Source organism: Miniopterus schreibersii (genome assembly GCF_964146895.1).
Source record: "Miniopterus schreibersii genome assembly, chromosome: 16".
NCBI lineage: Eukaryota > Metazoa > Chordata > Mammalia > Chiroptera > Miniopteridae > Miniopterus > Miniopterus schreibersii.
The window spans coordinates 12,648,963-12,666,622 of record NC_138116.1 but is presented as its reverse complement, the minus strand read 5'-3'; the positions used below and the strand labels follow the sequence as shown (position 1 = coordinate 12,666,622).

The 17,660-nt window shown below is 53.9% G+C and overlaps 2 protein-coding genes across 3 annotated transcripts; both read right to left on the bottom strand.

The window, feature by feature from the left end:
• Positions 1 to 1,203: 1,203 nt before the first annotated feature.
• Positions 1,204 to 6,545, bottom strand: MRM1 (mitochondrial rRNA methyltransferase 1). The gene is made up of 5 exons (XM_081162423.1): positions 5,775 to 6,545; positions 5,489 to 5,582; positions 3,335 to 3,467; positions 3,114 to 3,233; positions 1,204 to 2,908 (listed from the first exon to the last, which is right to left on the bottom strand). Exons 1-5 carry the CDS (start codon positions 6,320 to 6,322, stop codon positions 2,763 to 2,765), a joined length of 1,041 nt encoding a protein of 346 aa, XP_081018549.1. The 5' UTR covers positions 6,323 to 6,545; the 3' UTR covers positions 1,204 to 2,762.
• Positions 6,546 to 7,327: 782 nt separating this feature from the next.
• On the bottom strand, positions 7,328 to 15,598 carry DHRS11 (dehydrogenase/reductase 11). Of its 2 annotated transcripts, XM_081161533.1 has the most exons (7): positions 15,213 to 15,598; positions 12,366 to 12,575; positions 9,896 to 9,990; positions 9,100 to 9,229; positions 8,396 to 8,488; positions 8,114 to 8,179; positions 7,328 to 7,987 (listed from the first exon to the last, which is right to left on the bottom strand). In XM_081161533.1, the coding sequence occupies exons 1-7, from the start codon at positions 15,564 to 15,566 to the stop codon at positions 7,946 to 7,948; spliced, it is 990 nt and encodes a 329-aa protein (XP_081017659.1). In that variant the 5' UTR covers positions 15,567 to 15,598; the 3' UTR covers positions 7,328 to 7,945. The 2 variants fall into 2 exon arrangements, with proteins under 2 accessions (XP_081017659.1, XP_081017660.1); XM_081161534.1 differs by lacking the exon at positions 8,396 to 8,488.
• Between the last annotated feature and the right edge of the window lie 2,062 nt (positions 15,599 to 17,660).

The window sequence follows — 17,660 nt, the reverse complement described above, 5'->3', positions numbered from 1 at the left end:
ACAAACTGTGAGGCCCCCCTGACGCCGGGCCCTGCAGGAGAGGGAGGGGGTGTCTAGTTTAGGACCCCAGCCTTGGGGGGAAACTGGCAATTTAGCCTCCTGCCAAAAAAAATGGCAGGCGTGCTGGCCACAATTCAGCTGCCCTGGAAATATCAAGCCAGCCACCAATCCTTCAGAGAACCTTCCCCTCTTGGCTGGAGCCCCGCCAGAGGAGGACCCTGCAAATGTCATTTCAACCCTCCTCTCTCCAAATCCCTCCAGCGGTTCTCAGAGGTAAATCACTGCATGTTGCCGCTGAAAGGGGCCCTAGAGCCTATGGGGAAATTGAGGCCAGGTTCGTAGGAGAGCAGAGCGCGGTGCCCTGACCTCTGGGCCTGCCCCTGGGTGCTGTGAGAGCAGCTGCCACCCTCCCGGCACCAGCTGAGGGCTTCACATGCATCTCATTTAATCTGCACCACCATCCTCGGAAGTGGACAGCATGGCTATCCCCATTTTATAGGTGAGGAAAATAAGACTTGGAAAAGCTAAGGGACATGTTCACATTTACACCATCAGCAAGGCACAGAGACTGCTTAACAGCCAGGGCCGTGCTCTCTACCACCATTCCCTCCTCCTGGCTTCATCCTGACCCTGCCTTACAGGGGATGGACCCCACCCAGCTCCTTCACACCCCAGTCGCAGCCACTGCAGCTCCTGTGAACTTGACCACACTTGGGGAACAATCTTGGAGTGGCATCAGGCACCAGAGGCCACTCCAAGGAGAATCAACCTCATTCTTGGCCTTAGGACCTCAGGTGTTTCCTCTTTGTCTTAAGGATGCCTGGTTTGCATGACATTAGCTACAGACATACATACATACCTGTGTGTGCATGGCAGGTAATTACAGCCTCAGTTCCCTCTGATTCAAGTGAACCTGTCTCCCCAGAAGCCAGTCAGCCTGCTGCCCAGGGGATGAGGCAGGGAGGAGCCCCTGTGCCTGGCTGTTAGCCCGGGAGAGTGACCCCTCTATATGGCCCAGAGCACAGGGACCCAGGAAGCTGATGAGTAACATGCCCAAAGCAGGTCAGATAGGTTTCCAGACACCACAGATGAGTCTGTGGGCAGGAGAGGGGGCTCTGGGTCCTGAGTACCCCCAACCCTAAATTCTAGTTTCCATGCTGGGTTTGGTCCTAGAGAGCCAAACTCCATTCTGTGCCCCTACATGGAAGGAACTCCAGGAAACCCGAGTTTATTTTCATCAAGTCTGTTAGTCTGGATTCTCCAGAGAAACAACCATTGGGAGATAGACACACACACATATACATACTATGGAGGCTGGCATTCCACAATCTGCAGGAGGAGTCTGCATGCTGGAGTCCAATGCTGTCATTCCCACCTGAAGGCCAGCAGGCTAGAGGCCCCAGAAGAACCCATGTTTCAGTTCCAAAAGACAGGAAGGATTCTCTATGGGAGTCATGCTTTTTGTTCTTTTTAGGCCTTCAACTGATTGGATGAGGCCCACCCACATTGAGGGCAATCTGCTTCACTCAGTCTACCAATTTAAATGTTAATCTCACCCCAAATCATCCTCAAAGACACACCCAGAATATCTGACCAAATATCGGGGCACCATGGCCCAGTCAAGTTGATGCATAAACTGAACCATCACAGCAGGTTTTTTTTTTGTGCTAGTCCTGGGTGCAGTTCTTTAGTTTACAGAACACTTCCTGACATGCTTTCATCTTATTTTACAACTTCTCTGCTGGGGAAGAGACAGTTGGAGGGGGTGTCAATGGCACCATCCCCATTTTATAGGTATGGAGACTGAGAAGCCACATAGGTAGGAAGCCATGGAGCCAGGGCTGGAACCAGCATTTTCTAAAGAACGTTAGGGACAGGTGAAAGGTCGCCTGGTGTGTGCTTTCAGACATGCACCCAAAGCAAAGGTTTCACTGATTCCTTCCCTGTAGGTGGACTCACTGATAACTCACCAGTCAGGGGGACTGGAGGACCAGTGGGGTGGGAAGTGTTTAATAATTTTTCCCTTGCCTCTTGGGGGCCATAGCCAATCTCCCCAGGTAGCTACAAGAGCTTCCTGAAGAGACTGTGGACCAAAGGGCAAGGCTGCCACCTAGTGGAAGAATCAACAGAATAGCCCACCGGTTGAGTGCCTGCTGGAGATCAGGTGAGGTTTTATTTGAGTCTCACAAAAACCCTGAAAGGGAGGAGCCCACAACAGCCCTGAGGCACCTAAAGATGAAGCCAAGCGCTGAAGGCTCCCCACATATCCCCACACCCCGCAGTGGGGCAGGGTTTGAGCCTGGATTTGCACCTTTCTGGCCCACAAAGAGCCCCGGGCCTCCCTCTACATTCTTACACTGGTTCAAGAGGAACAGGATCCCTGGACAGAGCTACCCAATTTCCCTTTGATGTTTAGACTTCCCCTTGATGTCCCTCCTCCCGGCTTCATCCGGACCTGGCCTTGAGGATGGAGGCAGGACCTGGGAGGAAACGGACAGAATCTCTGAACTAGCACATCCTAGAAATTAACAGGCTACCATTTCCAACTATAAGTCCAAACTCAAAACAGGAGGCCGACTTCCTCTGGTCTCCATGGCAAAGCTCACTGCTTCCCAAGACAGTGACTAATAGGCAGAGCCTGCACACTCAGGCAGGAGGGTCGGGCATATTGGAACGTGTGGATGTATGGGCAACCTATCCCCTGCCATCCAGCACACACATCTCGAACAGTCCAAGTCAGCCCCGTCTAGCCTCTCTTTTTCTCATCCTGAGGACAGTCCCGGGTGCTGAGGCAATCTGGGCCCTTGAGCCATGGCTGAGAGTTCTCGGGGATCTTGGAGATGTTGCGCTCTCTTCCTCTCTTCAGGGAAACCCTTCCTCTGGCTGCAAATGGAGTGAAGAAAAATTCCTGCAAAGGCAGAAAGAACGACATAGGGAAGAGAAGCGAGGAGAGGAAGGACCATGTGCCAGGCATTCCATCATTTCATCCTCAAAAGAATGTACTTTCCACCTTTGGCACAGAAAGCAATGGAGATGCAGAATGACTGAGACACTTGTTGAGGATGAATCAGCAACACGTGTGATCAGAGAAAGAGAAGGGAGAGTAAACTCACCTGCAGCCACGGAGACATTCAAGGACTCCAGTCCAGGAGGCAGCTGCCGGCCGGGCAGGATGGTGAGGAGGAGCTGGCAGGAGGCCTGCACCTTCGGGGACAGGCCGGAGCCCTCGTTCCCTACAGAGCATGGGGGCAGAGGATTAGGGACGCCACAGCTGGACAGGCAGGCACTCAGGAAATGAACGTCTGAGCACAGAAAAGCAGGAACATCTACCTACCCAGCACTAGGAGAGTAGGCTGGTCCCAGAGGAACTCCAAGCAACTAGTGATGGGGATCTCAGAGGACCGGGAAATCTCAGGCCCAGAGCAGCCCACGGTGCCAGCCACGAGCCAGCCCTGCCGGGCTTTGGCCTGAAAGGGGAAAGAAGAAATCATATTCTAGCTCACCAAACCTCCATCAGAGCCCTGGCCAAGGAGGAGCCCAACCTTGCCTATTACAGGGTGGGGCAAAAGCAGGTTTACAGTTGTGAGTATGCAAAACAAAAGTTTATCCTTGTATCATTACTTATTAATTACTGTATTATTTTCCACATGATCTATAATCCTACTTTTGCCCCATCCTGTATTCATTCCCTCACTGAGCCATTCAGTTCAGTCAAAAGTTATGAAGCACCTAGAATGGGCAGGCTCTGTCTTAGGCACTGGAGCTAGGGCAATGAAAAAAAGAGGCCCAAATCTCAGCCTCGTCCAAGGGAGGGCCTCACTGAAGCAACCACTGAGTGTAGGAAGATGAGGAAGCACTGTGTAGACATCTGGCTGGGGGAACAATATTCGAGTCAGGGATCGGTATGTGTGAAGGCTGAGGGGTGGCTGCCTACCTGGTGTGTGAAAGAACCACAGAACAGCAAGGTGGCCAGTGGGAAGGAAGGGAGCCAGAGACAGGAGAGGGAACAAAGGGCCACATAAGGTAGAACCTCAAAAGCCGCTGGAAGGACTCTGGTTTATACTGAGAGAAACTGCAAAGGCTTTGAAAAGTTCTGAGCAGAACAATAATATGGTCTGACTTCTGTTGCAGCAGGATCCCTCTGCCTGCTGTGTTCACAGCCAATAGCAGACACAAGACCAGTTAGGAGGTTTCACAATAATACAGGCAAGAGATGATGGTGGCTTGGACCAGAGTGGTAGCAGTGGAGATAGGAAGAAATGGTGAGAATATGGAAATAACTTTAGGGTAAAACCAAAAGGAAGCACTGACAGATGGGAATGGGTGTGAGAGCAGGAAGAACCAAGGATGATGCCAAGGTTTCTGGCATCACCAACTGAAAGCATGGAGTTGCCATCGACTGAGCTGGGTCTGCAGAAGGAACAGGTGCTTAGCTATGGAAATGTTCAGTTTGAAATGCCCATTAGACAGCAAAAGAGAGCTGCTTTGTTTTATAACCCCTTTGAGATGCTTTTATTTATTCATATTGGAATCACTCTGGGTTGAGGACATTGAGTAGCTTTGTAAAATTCCATCAACTATAATTTACATTGCTTTTTTGACACCAGTGTTGCTAGTTGTTTTAAAAGAGAGCTGTTGAGGCGGCAACTAGATACGTGATTCTGGGGTTTAGGAGCGAGATTCATCCTAGGATATACCTTTGGGAGGCACTCAAATATAGATGCTACTTAAAGCCATGAGAGTGGATGAGACCAAAAATAAATAAGTATATATGTGTGTGTGTTTATATGTGTGTGTGTGTGTGTATAGAAAAGAGATCCAAGGACTGAGACTTGGGAGACCTGGGGGATGGTTAGGAGAGCTGCCAAATGCAGGGCAATACTGCCCCCTTGTGTCCGGCAAGAGAAGCACAGCAGAGGGGTTTCTTTACTTAGGCTTGCCCCCCAAATTTAGGTTTTTTGGTGGTGAGGGTAGTTGTTTTTGGGGGGTTTTGGGGGGTTGTTTTGTGTGTGTGAGAGGGAAAAGGGGAAAGGCACAGGCTAGTCCTTGTTCAAAGAGCCTTTCAAGCCATGCCCCTACTGGAGGAACCCAGGACACGTTTACTGAAGACCTACTTAGTAGGTAATGAGGCCTGTGGTAGACTTGCAGCAGGGGTAAAGAGATATGCCTGGAGAAGTGCAGTAAAGGGACTGATGCTAGAAAGTTTCCAACTTCAGATTCTGCTCCAGTTACGGTTTTAAAAATTGTGGGATCCTTCCCTCTTCCCAGAGATTTAGGGAGACAAAGGAAGTGATGCCAACATGCTCTCTTCTCCCCCTTCCTCCATCAGTTGCTGGCTAAGTGCCCTGAGAGGCTGAGCTTGGCTCATTTCTGCTCTTTTATACACACACACACACACTTGGCTCATTTCTGCTCTTTTACACACACACACACACACACACACACACACACACCACCCCCACCCCCACCCCCACCCCCGGGCCCTTACCTTTAAAAAACCGTCCAGGTCATCAGTGCAGAACACATCCATCACCTCCATCGCCCCCGCGCTGGCCTTGCTGACAACCGGAGTGAGCGGGCAGCTGCAAGTCACCCCATGCCCCGTGTAAGGCTGCGTAATGTCAAGCCCGGTGCCCTACCTTCCCTCAGCCCCCATGGGTTAGAGAGGAGAATTCTGGCGATAGGGAGGCCCGACTGAGGGATTACCAAAGGGTCAAGGTGCTTAAAAACTCGCCTCGAAATTGGGGCACACGGGAAATAAGGAACGTTCGTGCCTGTTTCTGCGGCTGGTGATGACCTTGTCCACGCCGAGGAAGTGAGCCGAGCGCAGCACGGCCCCAAGATTCCGGGGGTCCTGGAGCCCCTCGAGGACGAGCCACAACTGCTGGGGGTCATCTCCTGGCCTTGCCTCGCCAGCCTCTGTCCAGGGCCGGGGCCGCAGCGGGCTCACCTCCATGCAGACGCCCTGGTGGACCTGGTGGCGGCACAGGGCGTCCAGCTTCCGCCGTCGGGGCCGCAGCACCGGAATGCCCCGCGCCTCGGCCGCGCGCAGCAGCTCGGCCCGCTCTCCCTGCGCCCCGGACTCGCCGGCCTGCAGCAGGACCCGCGCCACGCGGCGGCGGGCGGCGCGCAGCGCCAGGAGACACGGGGACAGGCCGAACAGAAGTTCCAGTCCCCCGGCGGGCCGCGGGGCGGGCGCCAGGTCATCCAGTCGCAGGCGGCTCAGCTCCTCTCCGCCGGGTCGTGCCGTTTGGCCGGAATGACGCGCGAAGTGACCGGAGCAGCGCCCGGTCGCGCCCCTGAGGGCCGACAGCAGCGCCATGGCCGAAGCCCCCCGCTACGTCCTCAAGAGCTGTCCCTCCAGGCGGGGCCTGCTGCCAGGCCCCGAACACAGGTTACGGGGACCCCACGGCCGCACCCACCCCGCCTCCTCAGAGAAATGCACAGCCCGGACTCGCAGCTTGAAGATCGCCTAAAACCAGGCAGCGGGCCCACCAGCGCCTCCTTCCTGACCCCCACGTGGGCCGCTCCGCTTCCGGGTTCGTGCGACCCCGCCCCCTGCCCTGCGACACGTCGCGCATGCTCGGCTGCCAGGCAGTCCTACAGCGCCGCCTGCAGGGCTGGCTGGGCAGAGACCGCCGCCGCACGGAAGGCGGCGGTCAGAGCTGAGCTGACCCTGCTCCGGCCTCCATTCTGTGCCCTTCCGAGGTCCCAGGAAGCTGGAAGGTCGCATTCACCCAGGCACCTGCTAAGAACACTTTAAGGGGATGTGTTCAACCAGGTCAGTCGTGGTGCTTCTCTCCCCATCGGATGCTGATTTTCCTCAGAAGCTTCTCCTGCATCCAGCCCCTCCCCTGCACTTCTGCCTTGTCAAACCCTCAGTACCAGTTAGCAGTACTCAGCAATAATTTCCTATCCTGCGGTGGCTGATTCTCTGAGGGACTGCTCTGTGCCTGCCTTGCACCTGCTGACAAGCCGACTGATGCCCCTGGCCCACAGGTAATGGCCAGACTCCTTGCTCAGCACTCAGACCCCAGGGATCCAGGCTCTTCAGCCCCATCTCACTTCTGCACTAAGTTCTATGCCGTTCCCACACTGTATGCTCTTTCTGGCCTCTGAGCCCCGAACATCTCTTCTTTTCTGGCTGGCAAACTCCTACCATTTCCAGGACCCAACCCAAGCCCACACCTGCTACCTAAGGTAACTCACACTCCAGGAGTGAGGCTCTAAATTTGCCCACTTCCCACTGACCTGGGAGAAATTCTAACACAACCACCCCTGATCACAGAGAAAGGAGAAGAACTGAAAGACATCCATGAAGCCAAGGTCAGTTGTTACAATTTTTCTTTTTTAATTATCACACTGAAATCCACTCGGGAGGCAGGTCCTGGTGTTGTGCTGCCACAGACAGAGTAGAGTGATGACCCCCACCAGGGGCCAAGAAGCCACAGTTAGGCTGGAGAACTGGGATGAGGGAAGAGAAGGGATGGTGGAGGCAGTGGGGCAGGGAGCAGAGGAAGCTGGAGCCCTGGATAACCACTCAGATAAAAAGTGAGGGTTTCCCTCTGCTACCTCACCCCTGAGTGACAGGGGGTGGAGTGCAAGAAGATAGGGGGAGCCACCCTTCAGGCCAAAGGCCCTTCCCCAAGTCAAAGGGAAGAGACCAAGGATGGCACTCAAAGGCCAAGGAGCCCAAAAAGGGGACCAAGAATGAGTTAACCGGTGAAATAATTAGGAACACCACCTCCTCTCCCCAGTCGACTTTTCACATTTGTGGTGGAAACAAATGGACAAGTTAAAAAAAGACTTAAGGCAAATTTTCAAACCCCTGGTAGGGGTGGAGAAAGGAAGTGGAGTCCAGGAGTCCAGAAATTAACACCTACAACCCAGAGGCCTAAACCAAGCCGTGAGGGTCAGGAGGGAAGAAGGAGCTCCCCACAGGAAACTAGGTCACCTGCTCCGTGGGCCTCATCTGGATGTCTCCGATCTGCAGAAGGCACAAAGGCTTGAGGCAGCCAGGACACTCTGTCCGCCCCCTTTAAGGCCTCCCTGGTCTCCTCCTCTGGGAATGGTTGGGCTTCTCCATGGGATAGACAGCCAATGCCAGACTTACCTGGACATGTGGAGGGGTGCTGAGGACATAGATGACAGCCTCAGCCACATCTTCAGGTTTGAGACACTGAGAGCACCAGGGGAAAGGAGGATTGACATGAGGACAGAATGAATCCAAGTTCCCTCCCACCACTGAGGTCCTCTCCAGCCTCCACATTCCCACCCCAACCCTCCAGGAGGGGCAACAGGCTGGCCAAAAGGATGGGGTCTGAAGGCCAGGGTTCTTTTCCCTCTGCCCTCATTTAGAATGAGCGGCTTTGCCAAGCCCAGAGGTAGGCCCCACCTTTATGTTTTCATAGGTGGCAGCTGCCTTCTCAGGGTCCTTGTCATGAAGTTTGAAGGCGAATTGTGTCTCCACCAATCCTGGAGAGATGCACTGGGCCAACAGAGAGGGCCTGCTCAGGAGCTGAGCTTTGCCCCAACCCCACCCCAATCAGAGGCCAGGCCTTCGGGAGGTTGGAGAGAAAGGATGGAAGCCACAGGGCCCCAGCTTCACAGGGATGGCTGCCCCATGTCCAACAGCTGCCTCCTTGCTCCAAAGCTGCCACTGGTGATGATCACAATGATATCTACCATCTACAGAGCCCTTACTATAAGCCAGGTAAATGTTTTACAAAATGTTCTCTTATAACCTGATAAATTATCATCATCTCCATTTTACAAATAAGACTGAGGCGTGGAGAGGTTGAATAAGTTGCCCAAGGTCATTTGTCCTTCAAGGAAAGAACCCAGAGTGTGGTTTCCAGCCATTGTGCTGGTTTCCCACAATCTCTTGCCAGCCCCCTCCTACCTCAAAGTCACTGAAATAGGAGACTCAAGTACTGAGCAGGGCCATGCAAGTAGCGGCAAAGACCAGGAGCTCTATGCCAGTATGCTGGCAGGGGTTCTAAGCGGCATACCCTGGACATGGGCTCCCTGGGCAGTATGTGTGGGGGTGGAGAGCGCCTGTGCCTATCCCATCCCACCAGGGCCAGGCCACACCCTCACCGTGGCTCGGATGTGGGACTGGGCCTCCCGAAGCTCTTGCCTCAGTCCCTCTGTCAGTGCAGTGACGGCGTACTTGGTAGCACTATAGAAATGGACCACAGACTGGGGCGACACTCGGTGGCCAGACATGCTGGGTAGAGGGAGGGAAGGGGAAAGAAGAGAGTGATGCTCCCAAGAGACCAGGAGTGACCCCTGCTGTACTAGTCAACCCCACCATCTAGATGCTACAGGGAAGCCTCCAAAAGGGGACCTCTGGAGGCCATCCTTGCGGCCCACTAATCTAGCTTCTGTTATTCAAGCAGCTCCTGAAAACCCTACTCTTCTAGGCATCTTCCCTACACCGACCACAGAATCCACTCTCTTGGTCATGCAGGCTGTCAAAAATCTCTCGATTTCCTCTGCACGTCCATTGGTATGGTTCAATTGGACCATCTCTGGGGGCAGGGACCATGTCCTCCTGCTCAGAGTATCACAATGGTACTGTGTAGTCTTTCTTTGTACCACAAGGTGGGGTTCATTCCAGGACCTGAGGAATGGAGAACCTCAGTGCCAGGAGAGCCCCCAGGCTTCTGGTGCAAAGACAAGGGGCTGAGCCGCTCATTCCAGCCAACCAGGGCTGGCACTTGACATACACTATTCTTTCCCTCACCGTAATCATGCCATTGGGTGTTAACTGAGTATTAAATCTCTACTTTACCAAAGAAACGGGTCCCAAGAGGTCAAATGAGCTACAGCAGATCACCCGCTTGGAGGGTGAGTGCTGATCTGCGCGCTAGCCCTCGGCCAGCTGTCTCACCTATTGATGTTAATGATGTGCCCGTCGTCCACCTTCCGCTCCTTCATGGACTTGTAGGCTTCCCGCGTGCAGATGCTGAGGGCCAGCACATTCACCTGCAGGCCAGGGGGGCAATGGGGTGTCTCCAGCTTGGGCCCATCTGAGCAGGTGATGGAGCCACAGAGAACCCCTGGGGGGCATTCCAAAACAGTGTCTAGGTCCTACCAGAGACCAACAACGGACTCAGGGCACCTTGCTGTAGAGGTGTCCCTTCCCCAAAGCCACCAGCCCCAGCGGGCATCAGAGGCAGCTTCTCTCCCTGGGTGACCCCCAACTTCCTGCAAACAGGCATGGAAATCCCCCAAGCCCCACCCATGACCCAGGAACCCTCCATGTCTTGGCTGCCTCCACTGCAAACAGTAGAATCTGCCTCAGGGAACCGTCTCCTTTTCTTCCCCAAATACCCTCCTCTTCTCTGGGACAGTGCCCTGGTCCTGCTCTCTTCTAAACAGCCTAAACTTCCTACAATGGCTTTAAAAATCTCTCTCCTCAAGCAGACCTTAGCCTCTCCCCACCTTACTCCGCTATTTGTTCCTGTCCCGTCCCCTCCCTTGAGACTACCAGTAGAGAAGGCCTGACTCTCCTTCAAGCTTTGTCCCATCTACAGGACTAGGCACAGAGACTCTTAAGAGGGTGAAGTAACTTGTCACAGGACGGCAGGGGACCTCCCAAGGGTGTGGGGGCCTCTGCCTTCCTTGGCCCCTCTCTGCCCACTCCTACTTGCTCAGCAGAGGTGGCCCCAAATCCCTACCTTTCATGGAACTGAGGCCTGAAGAAGTGTTCCTACTCTAAAGCTCCTGCCCAGCCCCACCCCTTAGCTTTACCCAGGAGGACAAGCAGAGATAAAGCTTTTAGCAGGTCTTCCTGTCTCGCCTCTCCAGAAGAGAGAGGACTGGCTGGGAGATTAGATGTTTCTCTTTATCAGGTGTCGGAGCCAGGCATCGGGACAGAACACCCTGGGTGTGAACCTGCCTTGGCATTCACAGAAGGACACAGGAGGCTTTCAGCCCTGTTTCTGGCCCTCTTAGCAAGGTGGCTTTGTGGGGCAGAGAAGTCAGCTCCTGAGGACAGAAGGAGCAGGAGAAACAGATCCCTTGAGGTCGGCAGAGTAAAATCTAGGTCTGGGGGTTAGGGACGGGAGTGGAGAAGATGCCTCATAGGATGATCCCAATAGAATTACATAATGTTCAAGGTGAATGGGGCCTTGGGGATTTAATACAAGGCCCTCACTTTATAGACAGGCAAGCTGAAATTCCATCTATAAGACGTGTCTCTCTCACATCAATGTTTCTTTGGGGTGAGAGACCCACCCACTGCAGGTGAGGACCACAACTCAGATCTTCCAGAAGGCTCAGTGAGGGCAAGGAGAGTGCTTCACTTTCACTGTTCATTGTTTCAATGTTTCATTTCCTGGCCTAAGCACCCCTTAGGTGCTAAAGCTACTGTGAGCAGATATGAAAACAGTTGTGGGGAGAAAGACACATCCCATTTACACACTGCTTTCAACTTCTCAGAATACTTTCACACCCTAATACTGCCCCATGATACAGTCCCGAAGTTGAAAACCCAGTTCCTGCAGGCTGTGTGTTTGGGCCACACTTCATTTTAAAGCATTTTAAATTCATTACAAGGTTTCATTCACTCAAAAAATATCTATTGAGTGTTTCCAGGCTGAGGCTATAAGAGAATAAAACAGACCAAAGTCCTTGCCCTCGTGGAACTGAAGTTTCAGTGAATGGGAGGGATGAGTGTCACATAAAAATCCAGGCTCCCCTCTCCTCTCAGAGAAATAAGATCTGGCCACACTGGGCCACGCACTGCCCTACAGCAGTGACACTGGGCTTCAGCAGTGGCTGTCCCTGTACATGGCCGTGTGCTCTGTCACTTACCGCACACCCTACCTGACCTGCCTCATCATTTATGTACCTATCTGGCCGCAGGAGACACTGGAGTTTGTGACCCCAGATATTGATGGTATAGGTGTGTTCATCCCACTTAAATGTAACAAAACTGAAGCTCAGAAAGGGTAACCACCTGCCTAAAGCCACACAGGTACTGGCAGGGCTGGGTAAGAACATCGTCTCCTGTCTCTTGGTTCCTTTTCTTCCCATAAGACCATGTCCCCAAGCACTCCACACTGCGCTGATATATGAGGACATTCAATAAACAGCAGCTCTCTCCCCTACTGATCTCTCTTCCAATAGAAGGGCTCAGCCTAGACTTTAAGATCTGTGCCCAGGGCCTCAAAGTAAAGAATGGAAAAGGTATGGCCATTCGTCCACTCTGGCAGGGAAAGAAGCAAGGGGACAGTCCCAGGTAGGAACCCAAAGCTCCCTCTTGCTACTTGTCCTATCCCAAGCAGCGCTCTGGTTCTCAAACCCCTGACTCCCTGCCATCCTCCCAGCCCCCACTCCGGATCAGCAGCCCTTACATTGAACATGTCCTTCCAACCGCTGGTGCTGCCCGAGAGCAGGGTGTCAGGCCGGGCCAAGCCAGCATTGTTGATGCAGATGTCCACACCGCTGTGCTGAGAGCGGACAGCCGAGAACATAGAGAGGATGTCCTCTTCATTTGACAGGTCACATCTGTAGGGGATCAAAGTCCCGGGGTAGCCTGCACTCTTACATTCGGCAGCCAGCTCCTATGAAACCCAACAGGGATCTAACTGGGGTGAGCTGCTCACTCCCACACCTCCCCAGCCAGAGACAACCTCCCTCCACTGTCACCACTTATAGAACTCTCTCATTTGGTGGCCACCTTTTGGTCACACTGATGTTGGGACTGCCCATCCCCAAAGCTTGTCCTCTTTGGTCAAAGTCCAGGGGATGACAGTGCTCGAGTGAGGGAGGGGAAAGCTGAGATTATCCACGGAGGAACCTCACAGATAAACGAGTCTTCAGTTCTAAGAAGAAAGAAGGGCTGGAGCTCTGAGGGGGCCAAAGAAGGGGGCTAGGGACCCTGGGAATGGAGTGATATTTATTTTCTGCCTCTCCCCCAATAGGAACACCTTCTCTGCTCATAGGTAAGACGTACCCCACCCCACCCCATACTTCTTCCGCCAGTTCCAAGAACCACTAAGCTGGTTATGCCAGGGCTTCCATCTCTTCTCTCCCATCACCTCATCCAGGAGGGCTTATGTCTGAACTATCACCCTCCCTCCACAAATTGCAGCCAGTGGCTCAGAGTTCTCACACATACTTTTCAGTCTCCCTTCACCCTACCTATCGGAAGGGTCACGAAGTCAGGACAGATTCTTTCTCTGTCCTGAGAAAGTTTCTCTGGAGACTATGAGGCAAGTCGGGTGGCAGGGGATACTGGCACCCCCTGTGCATTGCCAGGGTCCTCAACACACTGAAGAGCCCCAAGAGAGAGAGAGAGACCTGAGAAAGCAGAGCCACTGAGATGACTGTAAGGAAAGCTGACATTCAGAAGCAAGGAGAAACAAGCCATGTAGCCTTGGAGGCCAGTGACTGGGCACCTGAGTCTCATGAAGGTGACTATGTACATGTGTGGGAGGGAGAGGATTGAGGGTGTGGGGTGCCCTAGAGGAAAGCCAGCTTGGCGAGCTGCCCTGGCCTTGCAGCCTCCCTCCCCCCAAACCAAGCTGGGAATAAATGGCTGGATCAGGTGACCTAGGAAATTCTTTTCTGCTTTAACTTTCCAAATTTAAAAGGTATAGTCTTCTGGGACTCAGAAGCCCCCCTTCACCCAATTTTACTTACACGCAACCACCTCAGGAAATAGGGCTGCCCTCTGTAGGAGGCCAGAACTTAAACTTTTAATATCGATCAATCCATCAATAAAAGCAGACTGTGGGCAAGGAAACCTGGAATTCTCCCCACCTGGCAGGCAATTTTCCCTTCCTCCTCCAGACTCAAAGCCCCCACAGGGAAGCCAGAATAGAGGGACTGAAAAATGTATTTCTCTCTGTCACTGCCTTCTGATTGCCCCACCTGTCCTCAAAAATGACCTGAAATCATGTCCGTCTCCTCACAGCACAGGCACTCTCTCCTCATTAAAGGAGTCACCATGGAGCTAAGTGTTCAGCTTGGGGATTCCCTTCGGGCTCCTGAGCCCCCTTTCCTGGCTAGTTTTGGGGAGGGGCAGTAGGGAGAGAAGGCAAGAGTGGCTTTAGAATTAGGGAATCCACTGGTCTTATCCCTGGCCTAGTCCTCTAGGTTACAAGGCTCCTAAACTTCAGGAGAAACGGAAGGGCAGAGTGGGGCAATGGTGTAACCAGGTGACCTTGGGACTATGTAGGAGGCTATAAAATATACCTTTGGTCAGCGGCAGGGGAGGGGACAGCCCTCCTTCCTGTACTCCTCCTCCCTCTGCCCCCACCTGAGGCCTCCTTACCCTTTCCCTGCCCCGGGATGTCGACCGCTGGTGAAGATAATGCCCTGGAGCTAAGCACCAGCCCAACCCCTGAGAGGGATATTGCCCGGCAAATGCAATGAACTATGATGGAAATTTCTCCTCCCCTTCCACGCTCCAACGTGGCCAACTTCATTTCATTTGTCTCTGAGCTGTTGCTCACAACTTGATCCCCAGCCCCACTTTTAGAGGAAACCGGGAGTTCCCTGTCCACATTGCTTTGTCCCGTCCAGGCTCGCGGGCTCAATGCCCTCCTTCACCTGCTCAGTCCCACCCAGGACAGGGAAATTGGAGAAAGGCCTACCTGTGAATATTCTATTGTCAGCCCTTTATGCCCACTGGGTAGGGGGTTAGCCCTCAGATTTGGGGGGCTAGGGAGGGTAGCCTGTTTTTGTTTTGCAGAAAAACTCCACTCCCACCTCAACCCCAACCTCAGATGGGGGGGGGAGAGCACCATCAAAACCTCTAGCTTCTGCTCTTTGCTTGGCTTTGTGGGCTCAGTCTGGGGACCAGAGGAACCAATCCAGTCGCCAACTTAGCCACCGAGCCCAGAAAGCTCTTTCCCTCCTCCCAGGTCTCTGGTTCCCCTTTCCTCAGCCCGCCCGAGCAGGCAGGCAGGGGAGCGGGAGAAAGATGCCAGAGCCGGCCCTTTGGTACAGTGGGGTGGGGCTTCAGAGGAAAAGGCCCCTTCTAAGAGGGCACTTGGAAAAGCGACGGCAGAGGCCTGCCCTGAGGCACCCGAGAGGCCTCTCCAGTCCCTAAGCCCGCAGCAAATGGCCCCGGCGTGGCCCGCAAGCGAGGGCAGCGTCACCGCCCGGCTCCGGCCACTGCCCCGCCCCCACCAGGACCCTACCCCGGCGAGAACGACGCCTCCCGGGCAACCGGCTCCCCGGCCAGGCCTTACCTCTATGTTGCCCACGGTGCGGGCACAACCCACCACCTTCAGTCCCTGCTGGACCAGGGCCCGGGCCACGGCCGCGCCGATGCCCCCCGAGGCTCCCGTCACGAGCGCCAGCCGGCCGCGCCACCGCTCCATGCCGGCCGGGGGCAGAGTCCCGAGGCGCCCGCCCCCCTCGGCGCCCGAGCCGAGCGCGGGATCAGCGGAGCTCCGCCCCAGGCCGCAGGGGCTGGGCCGGCCTCCTACCGCCGCGGCAGCCGCCGCCCCCGGACCTCCATCGGTGCCACGCCTGGAACCGCCTCCAACCTGGCGGGCCGGCGGCCCCGGCTCCAGCGGCGCCTCCGCCACGGTCGGCCACATTCCGCCCGGGGGCGGTAGCAGCCCGGCGGTCCCGCCCCCCGCGCGCTCCTCGCGGGCACGGCCCCGCCCCCCGCGCCCTCCTCGCGGGCACGGCCCCGCCCTTTCCGGCCCCGCCCGGTCCCGGGTGGGGAAACTGCCCCTTCCCGCGGGGCGGCCCAGCGCGGGAGGGTCCTGGGAGCCAGGGGCCCTGCTTCCCGGGTGAGCGCTTCCCCTTGGGACAGGGAAACCCGTTTGGCAGGAGTTCGCCCCAGGTCCGAGGGTGCACGCACCCTAGCCTCTTGCTCAGTAGCCCTTCCCTGTTCCGGACCCAAGGCCAGGAAGACAAATTAAGGGCACTTAAGGTGACTCCAACGCCCTAAGTCAGCCGGTGACTGATGGGAAGAACTCAGCCCAGAGAAGGCAGGGTGTCTCAGCCATCAACACTGGGTGACCTTGGGAGGGGCTCTCAGTCCTACTAACCAAGTGGTTAAAAGTGGAACCACCTCCAAGTACACGTGTATTGGGGGATTCTACCCCAATGGACTGTCTCCAATTGCCCTAGACCCTCTCTCCCTCATTGCAGCAAATGTATCACGACGTATCCCAAAGATGAAAGCAGTAGCTAACATTGAGCACTTAGGATGTGACAAGCACTTTTAAGCACTTGAAATATATTAAGAATAGCCTTATGAGATAGTACCTATTAAACTAAGACAGAAGGGGGTAAAGCATGGTTTGGACCACAAGCAGCTCCGTCTCAGGCCAGAAGATGTGCTCCATTCATTCTCCCTGTTGTCTCTTCCTGGGTTGTTGGTTGGCTACTTAGCATGTATTTCACCAAAGCACTGAAACCTACCTCACTTCTGCCACCTTAATGTAGCCATCCTTCCAAAGAAAAAATCTCTCTGGCCCTAGATGGTTTTGCTCAGTAGTTAGAGCATCAGCCCACGGACCAAAGGGTCCCGGGTTCTTTGTCAGTCAAGGGCATGTACCTTGGTTGCAGTCTTGATCCCCAGCCAGGGTCAGGGTACTCAAGGGAGTCAACCAATCGATTTTTCTCTCACATTGATGTTTCTCTCTCTCCTCTCTCCCTCCCCCCACCCACTGAATAAGCAATGGGAAAAATATCCTCAGGTGAGGATTAATAAAAAAACATGTTTAACTACTGGAATCCCTCCGATGCAAGCAATGGAATTAGCAGTGAATGCGGCTGGCTTATTCATTCAACAAGCACTCATATGTTTGGCCAGAAGGGTAAAGATTAAAACAAAACCAGCCCCCTTGCTTTTAGGGATCTCAAAACTTGACTGCAACTGGTGGAGAGGGGATTGGGCCCAAAGTCAAGGGCTGTGGGAGGCCCTTGGTTAATTCTTATGCATTCCAGGATGAAAGCAACAAGGTCAGAGAGGCATCATGACTCATTTTACCTCTACCCCAATCCCTATACAACACTAAGACTTGAAAAAACAAGAGGTGGATCAAAGAAATGCCACCAACTACAAAAATTAAATCTCATTGTCTGCTGTTGCCCACTTGCAATCTGATTAAGCAGTAGAAAGCCCATAAAATTCACTCCATCCCCAGTGCACAGAGGTACTGACTGCCACTACCTGTCTGCTGCCCACCAAGTATTATCAACATGTAGACACAAAGCTCTAAGCATGTGTTTATTGAACTACTGATTCAGCCTTTTTTTATTTTTTAATATATCTTTATTGGTTTCAGAGAGAGGAAGGGAGAGGGGGAGAGAGAGAGAAACATCAGTGAGAGACTCATTGGTTGAGCCCACAACCCGGGCATGTGACCTGACCAGGAATCGAACCCCAATCACCTGGATCCTAGGTTGATGCTCAACCGCTGAGCCACACCCGGCCAGGCTGATTCAACCTTTTAAATGGCAGCCATACGTGCTCCTAGGGGACTCTCTCCTTCAGTACTCACAGACGGCTTGTGAAAGCAGTCAACTGTACTGCCATAGTGACTTTCTTGTTGGAAATCAGGTAAGAACATGCACTTACACTGACCACAATGTGGTTAGCTCTCAGTGCAGCCTTCTGATCCCAGTTCTACCCACTGAGTAATTACTTATCAGGCAACCCTTGCTTGAAATTCTGC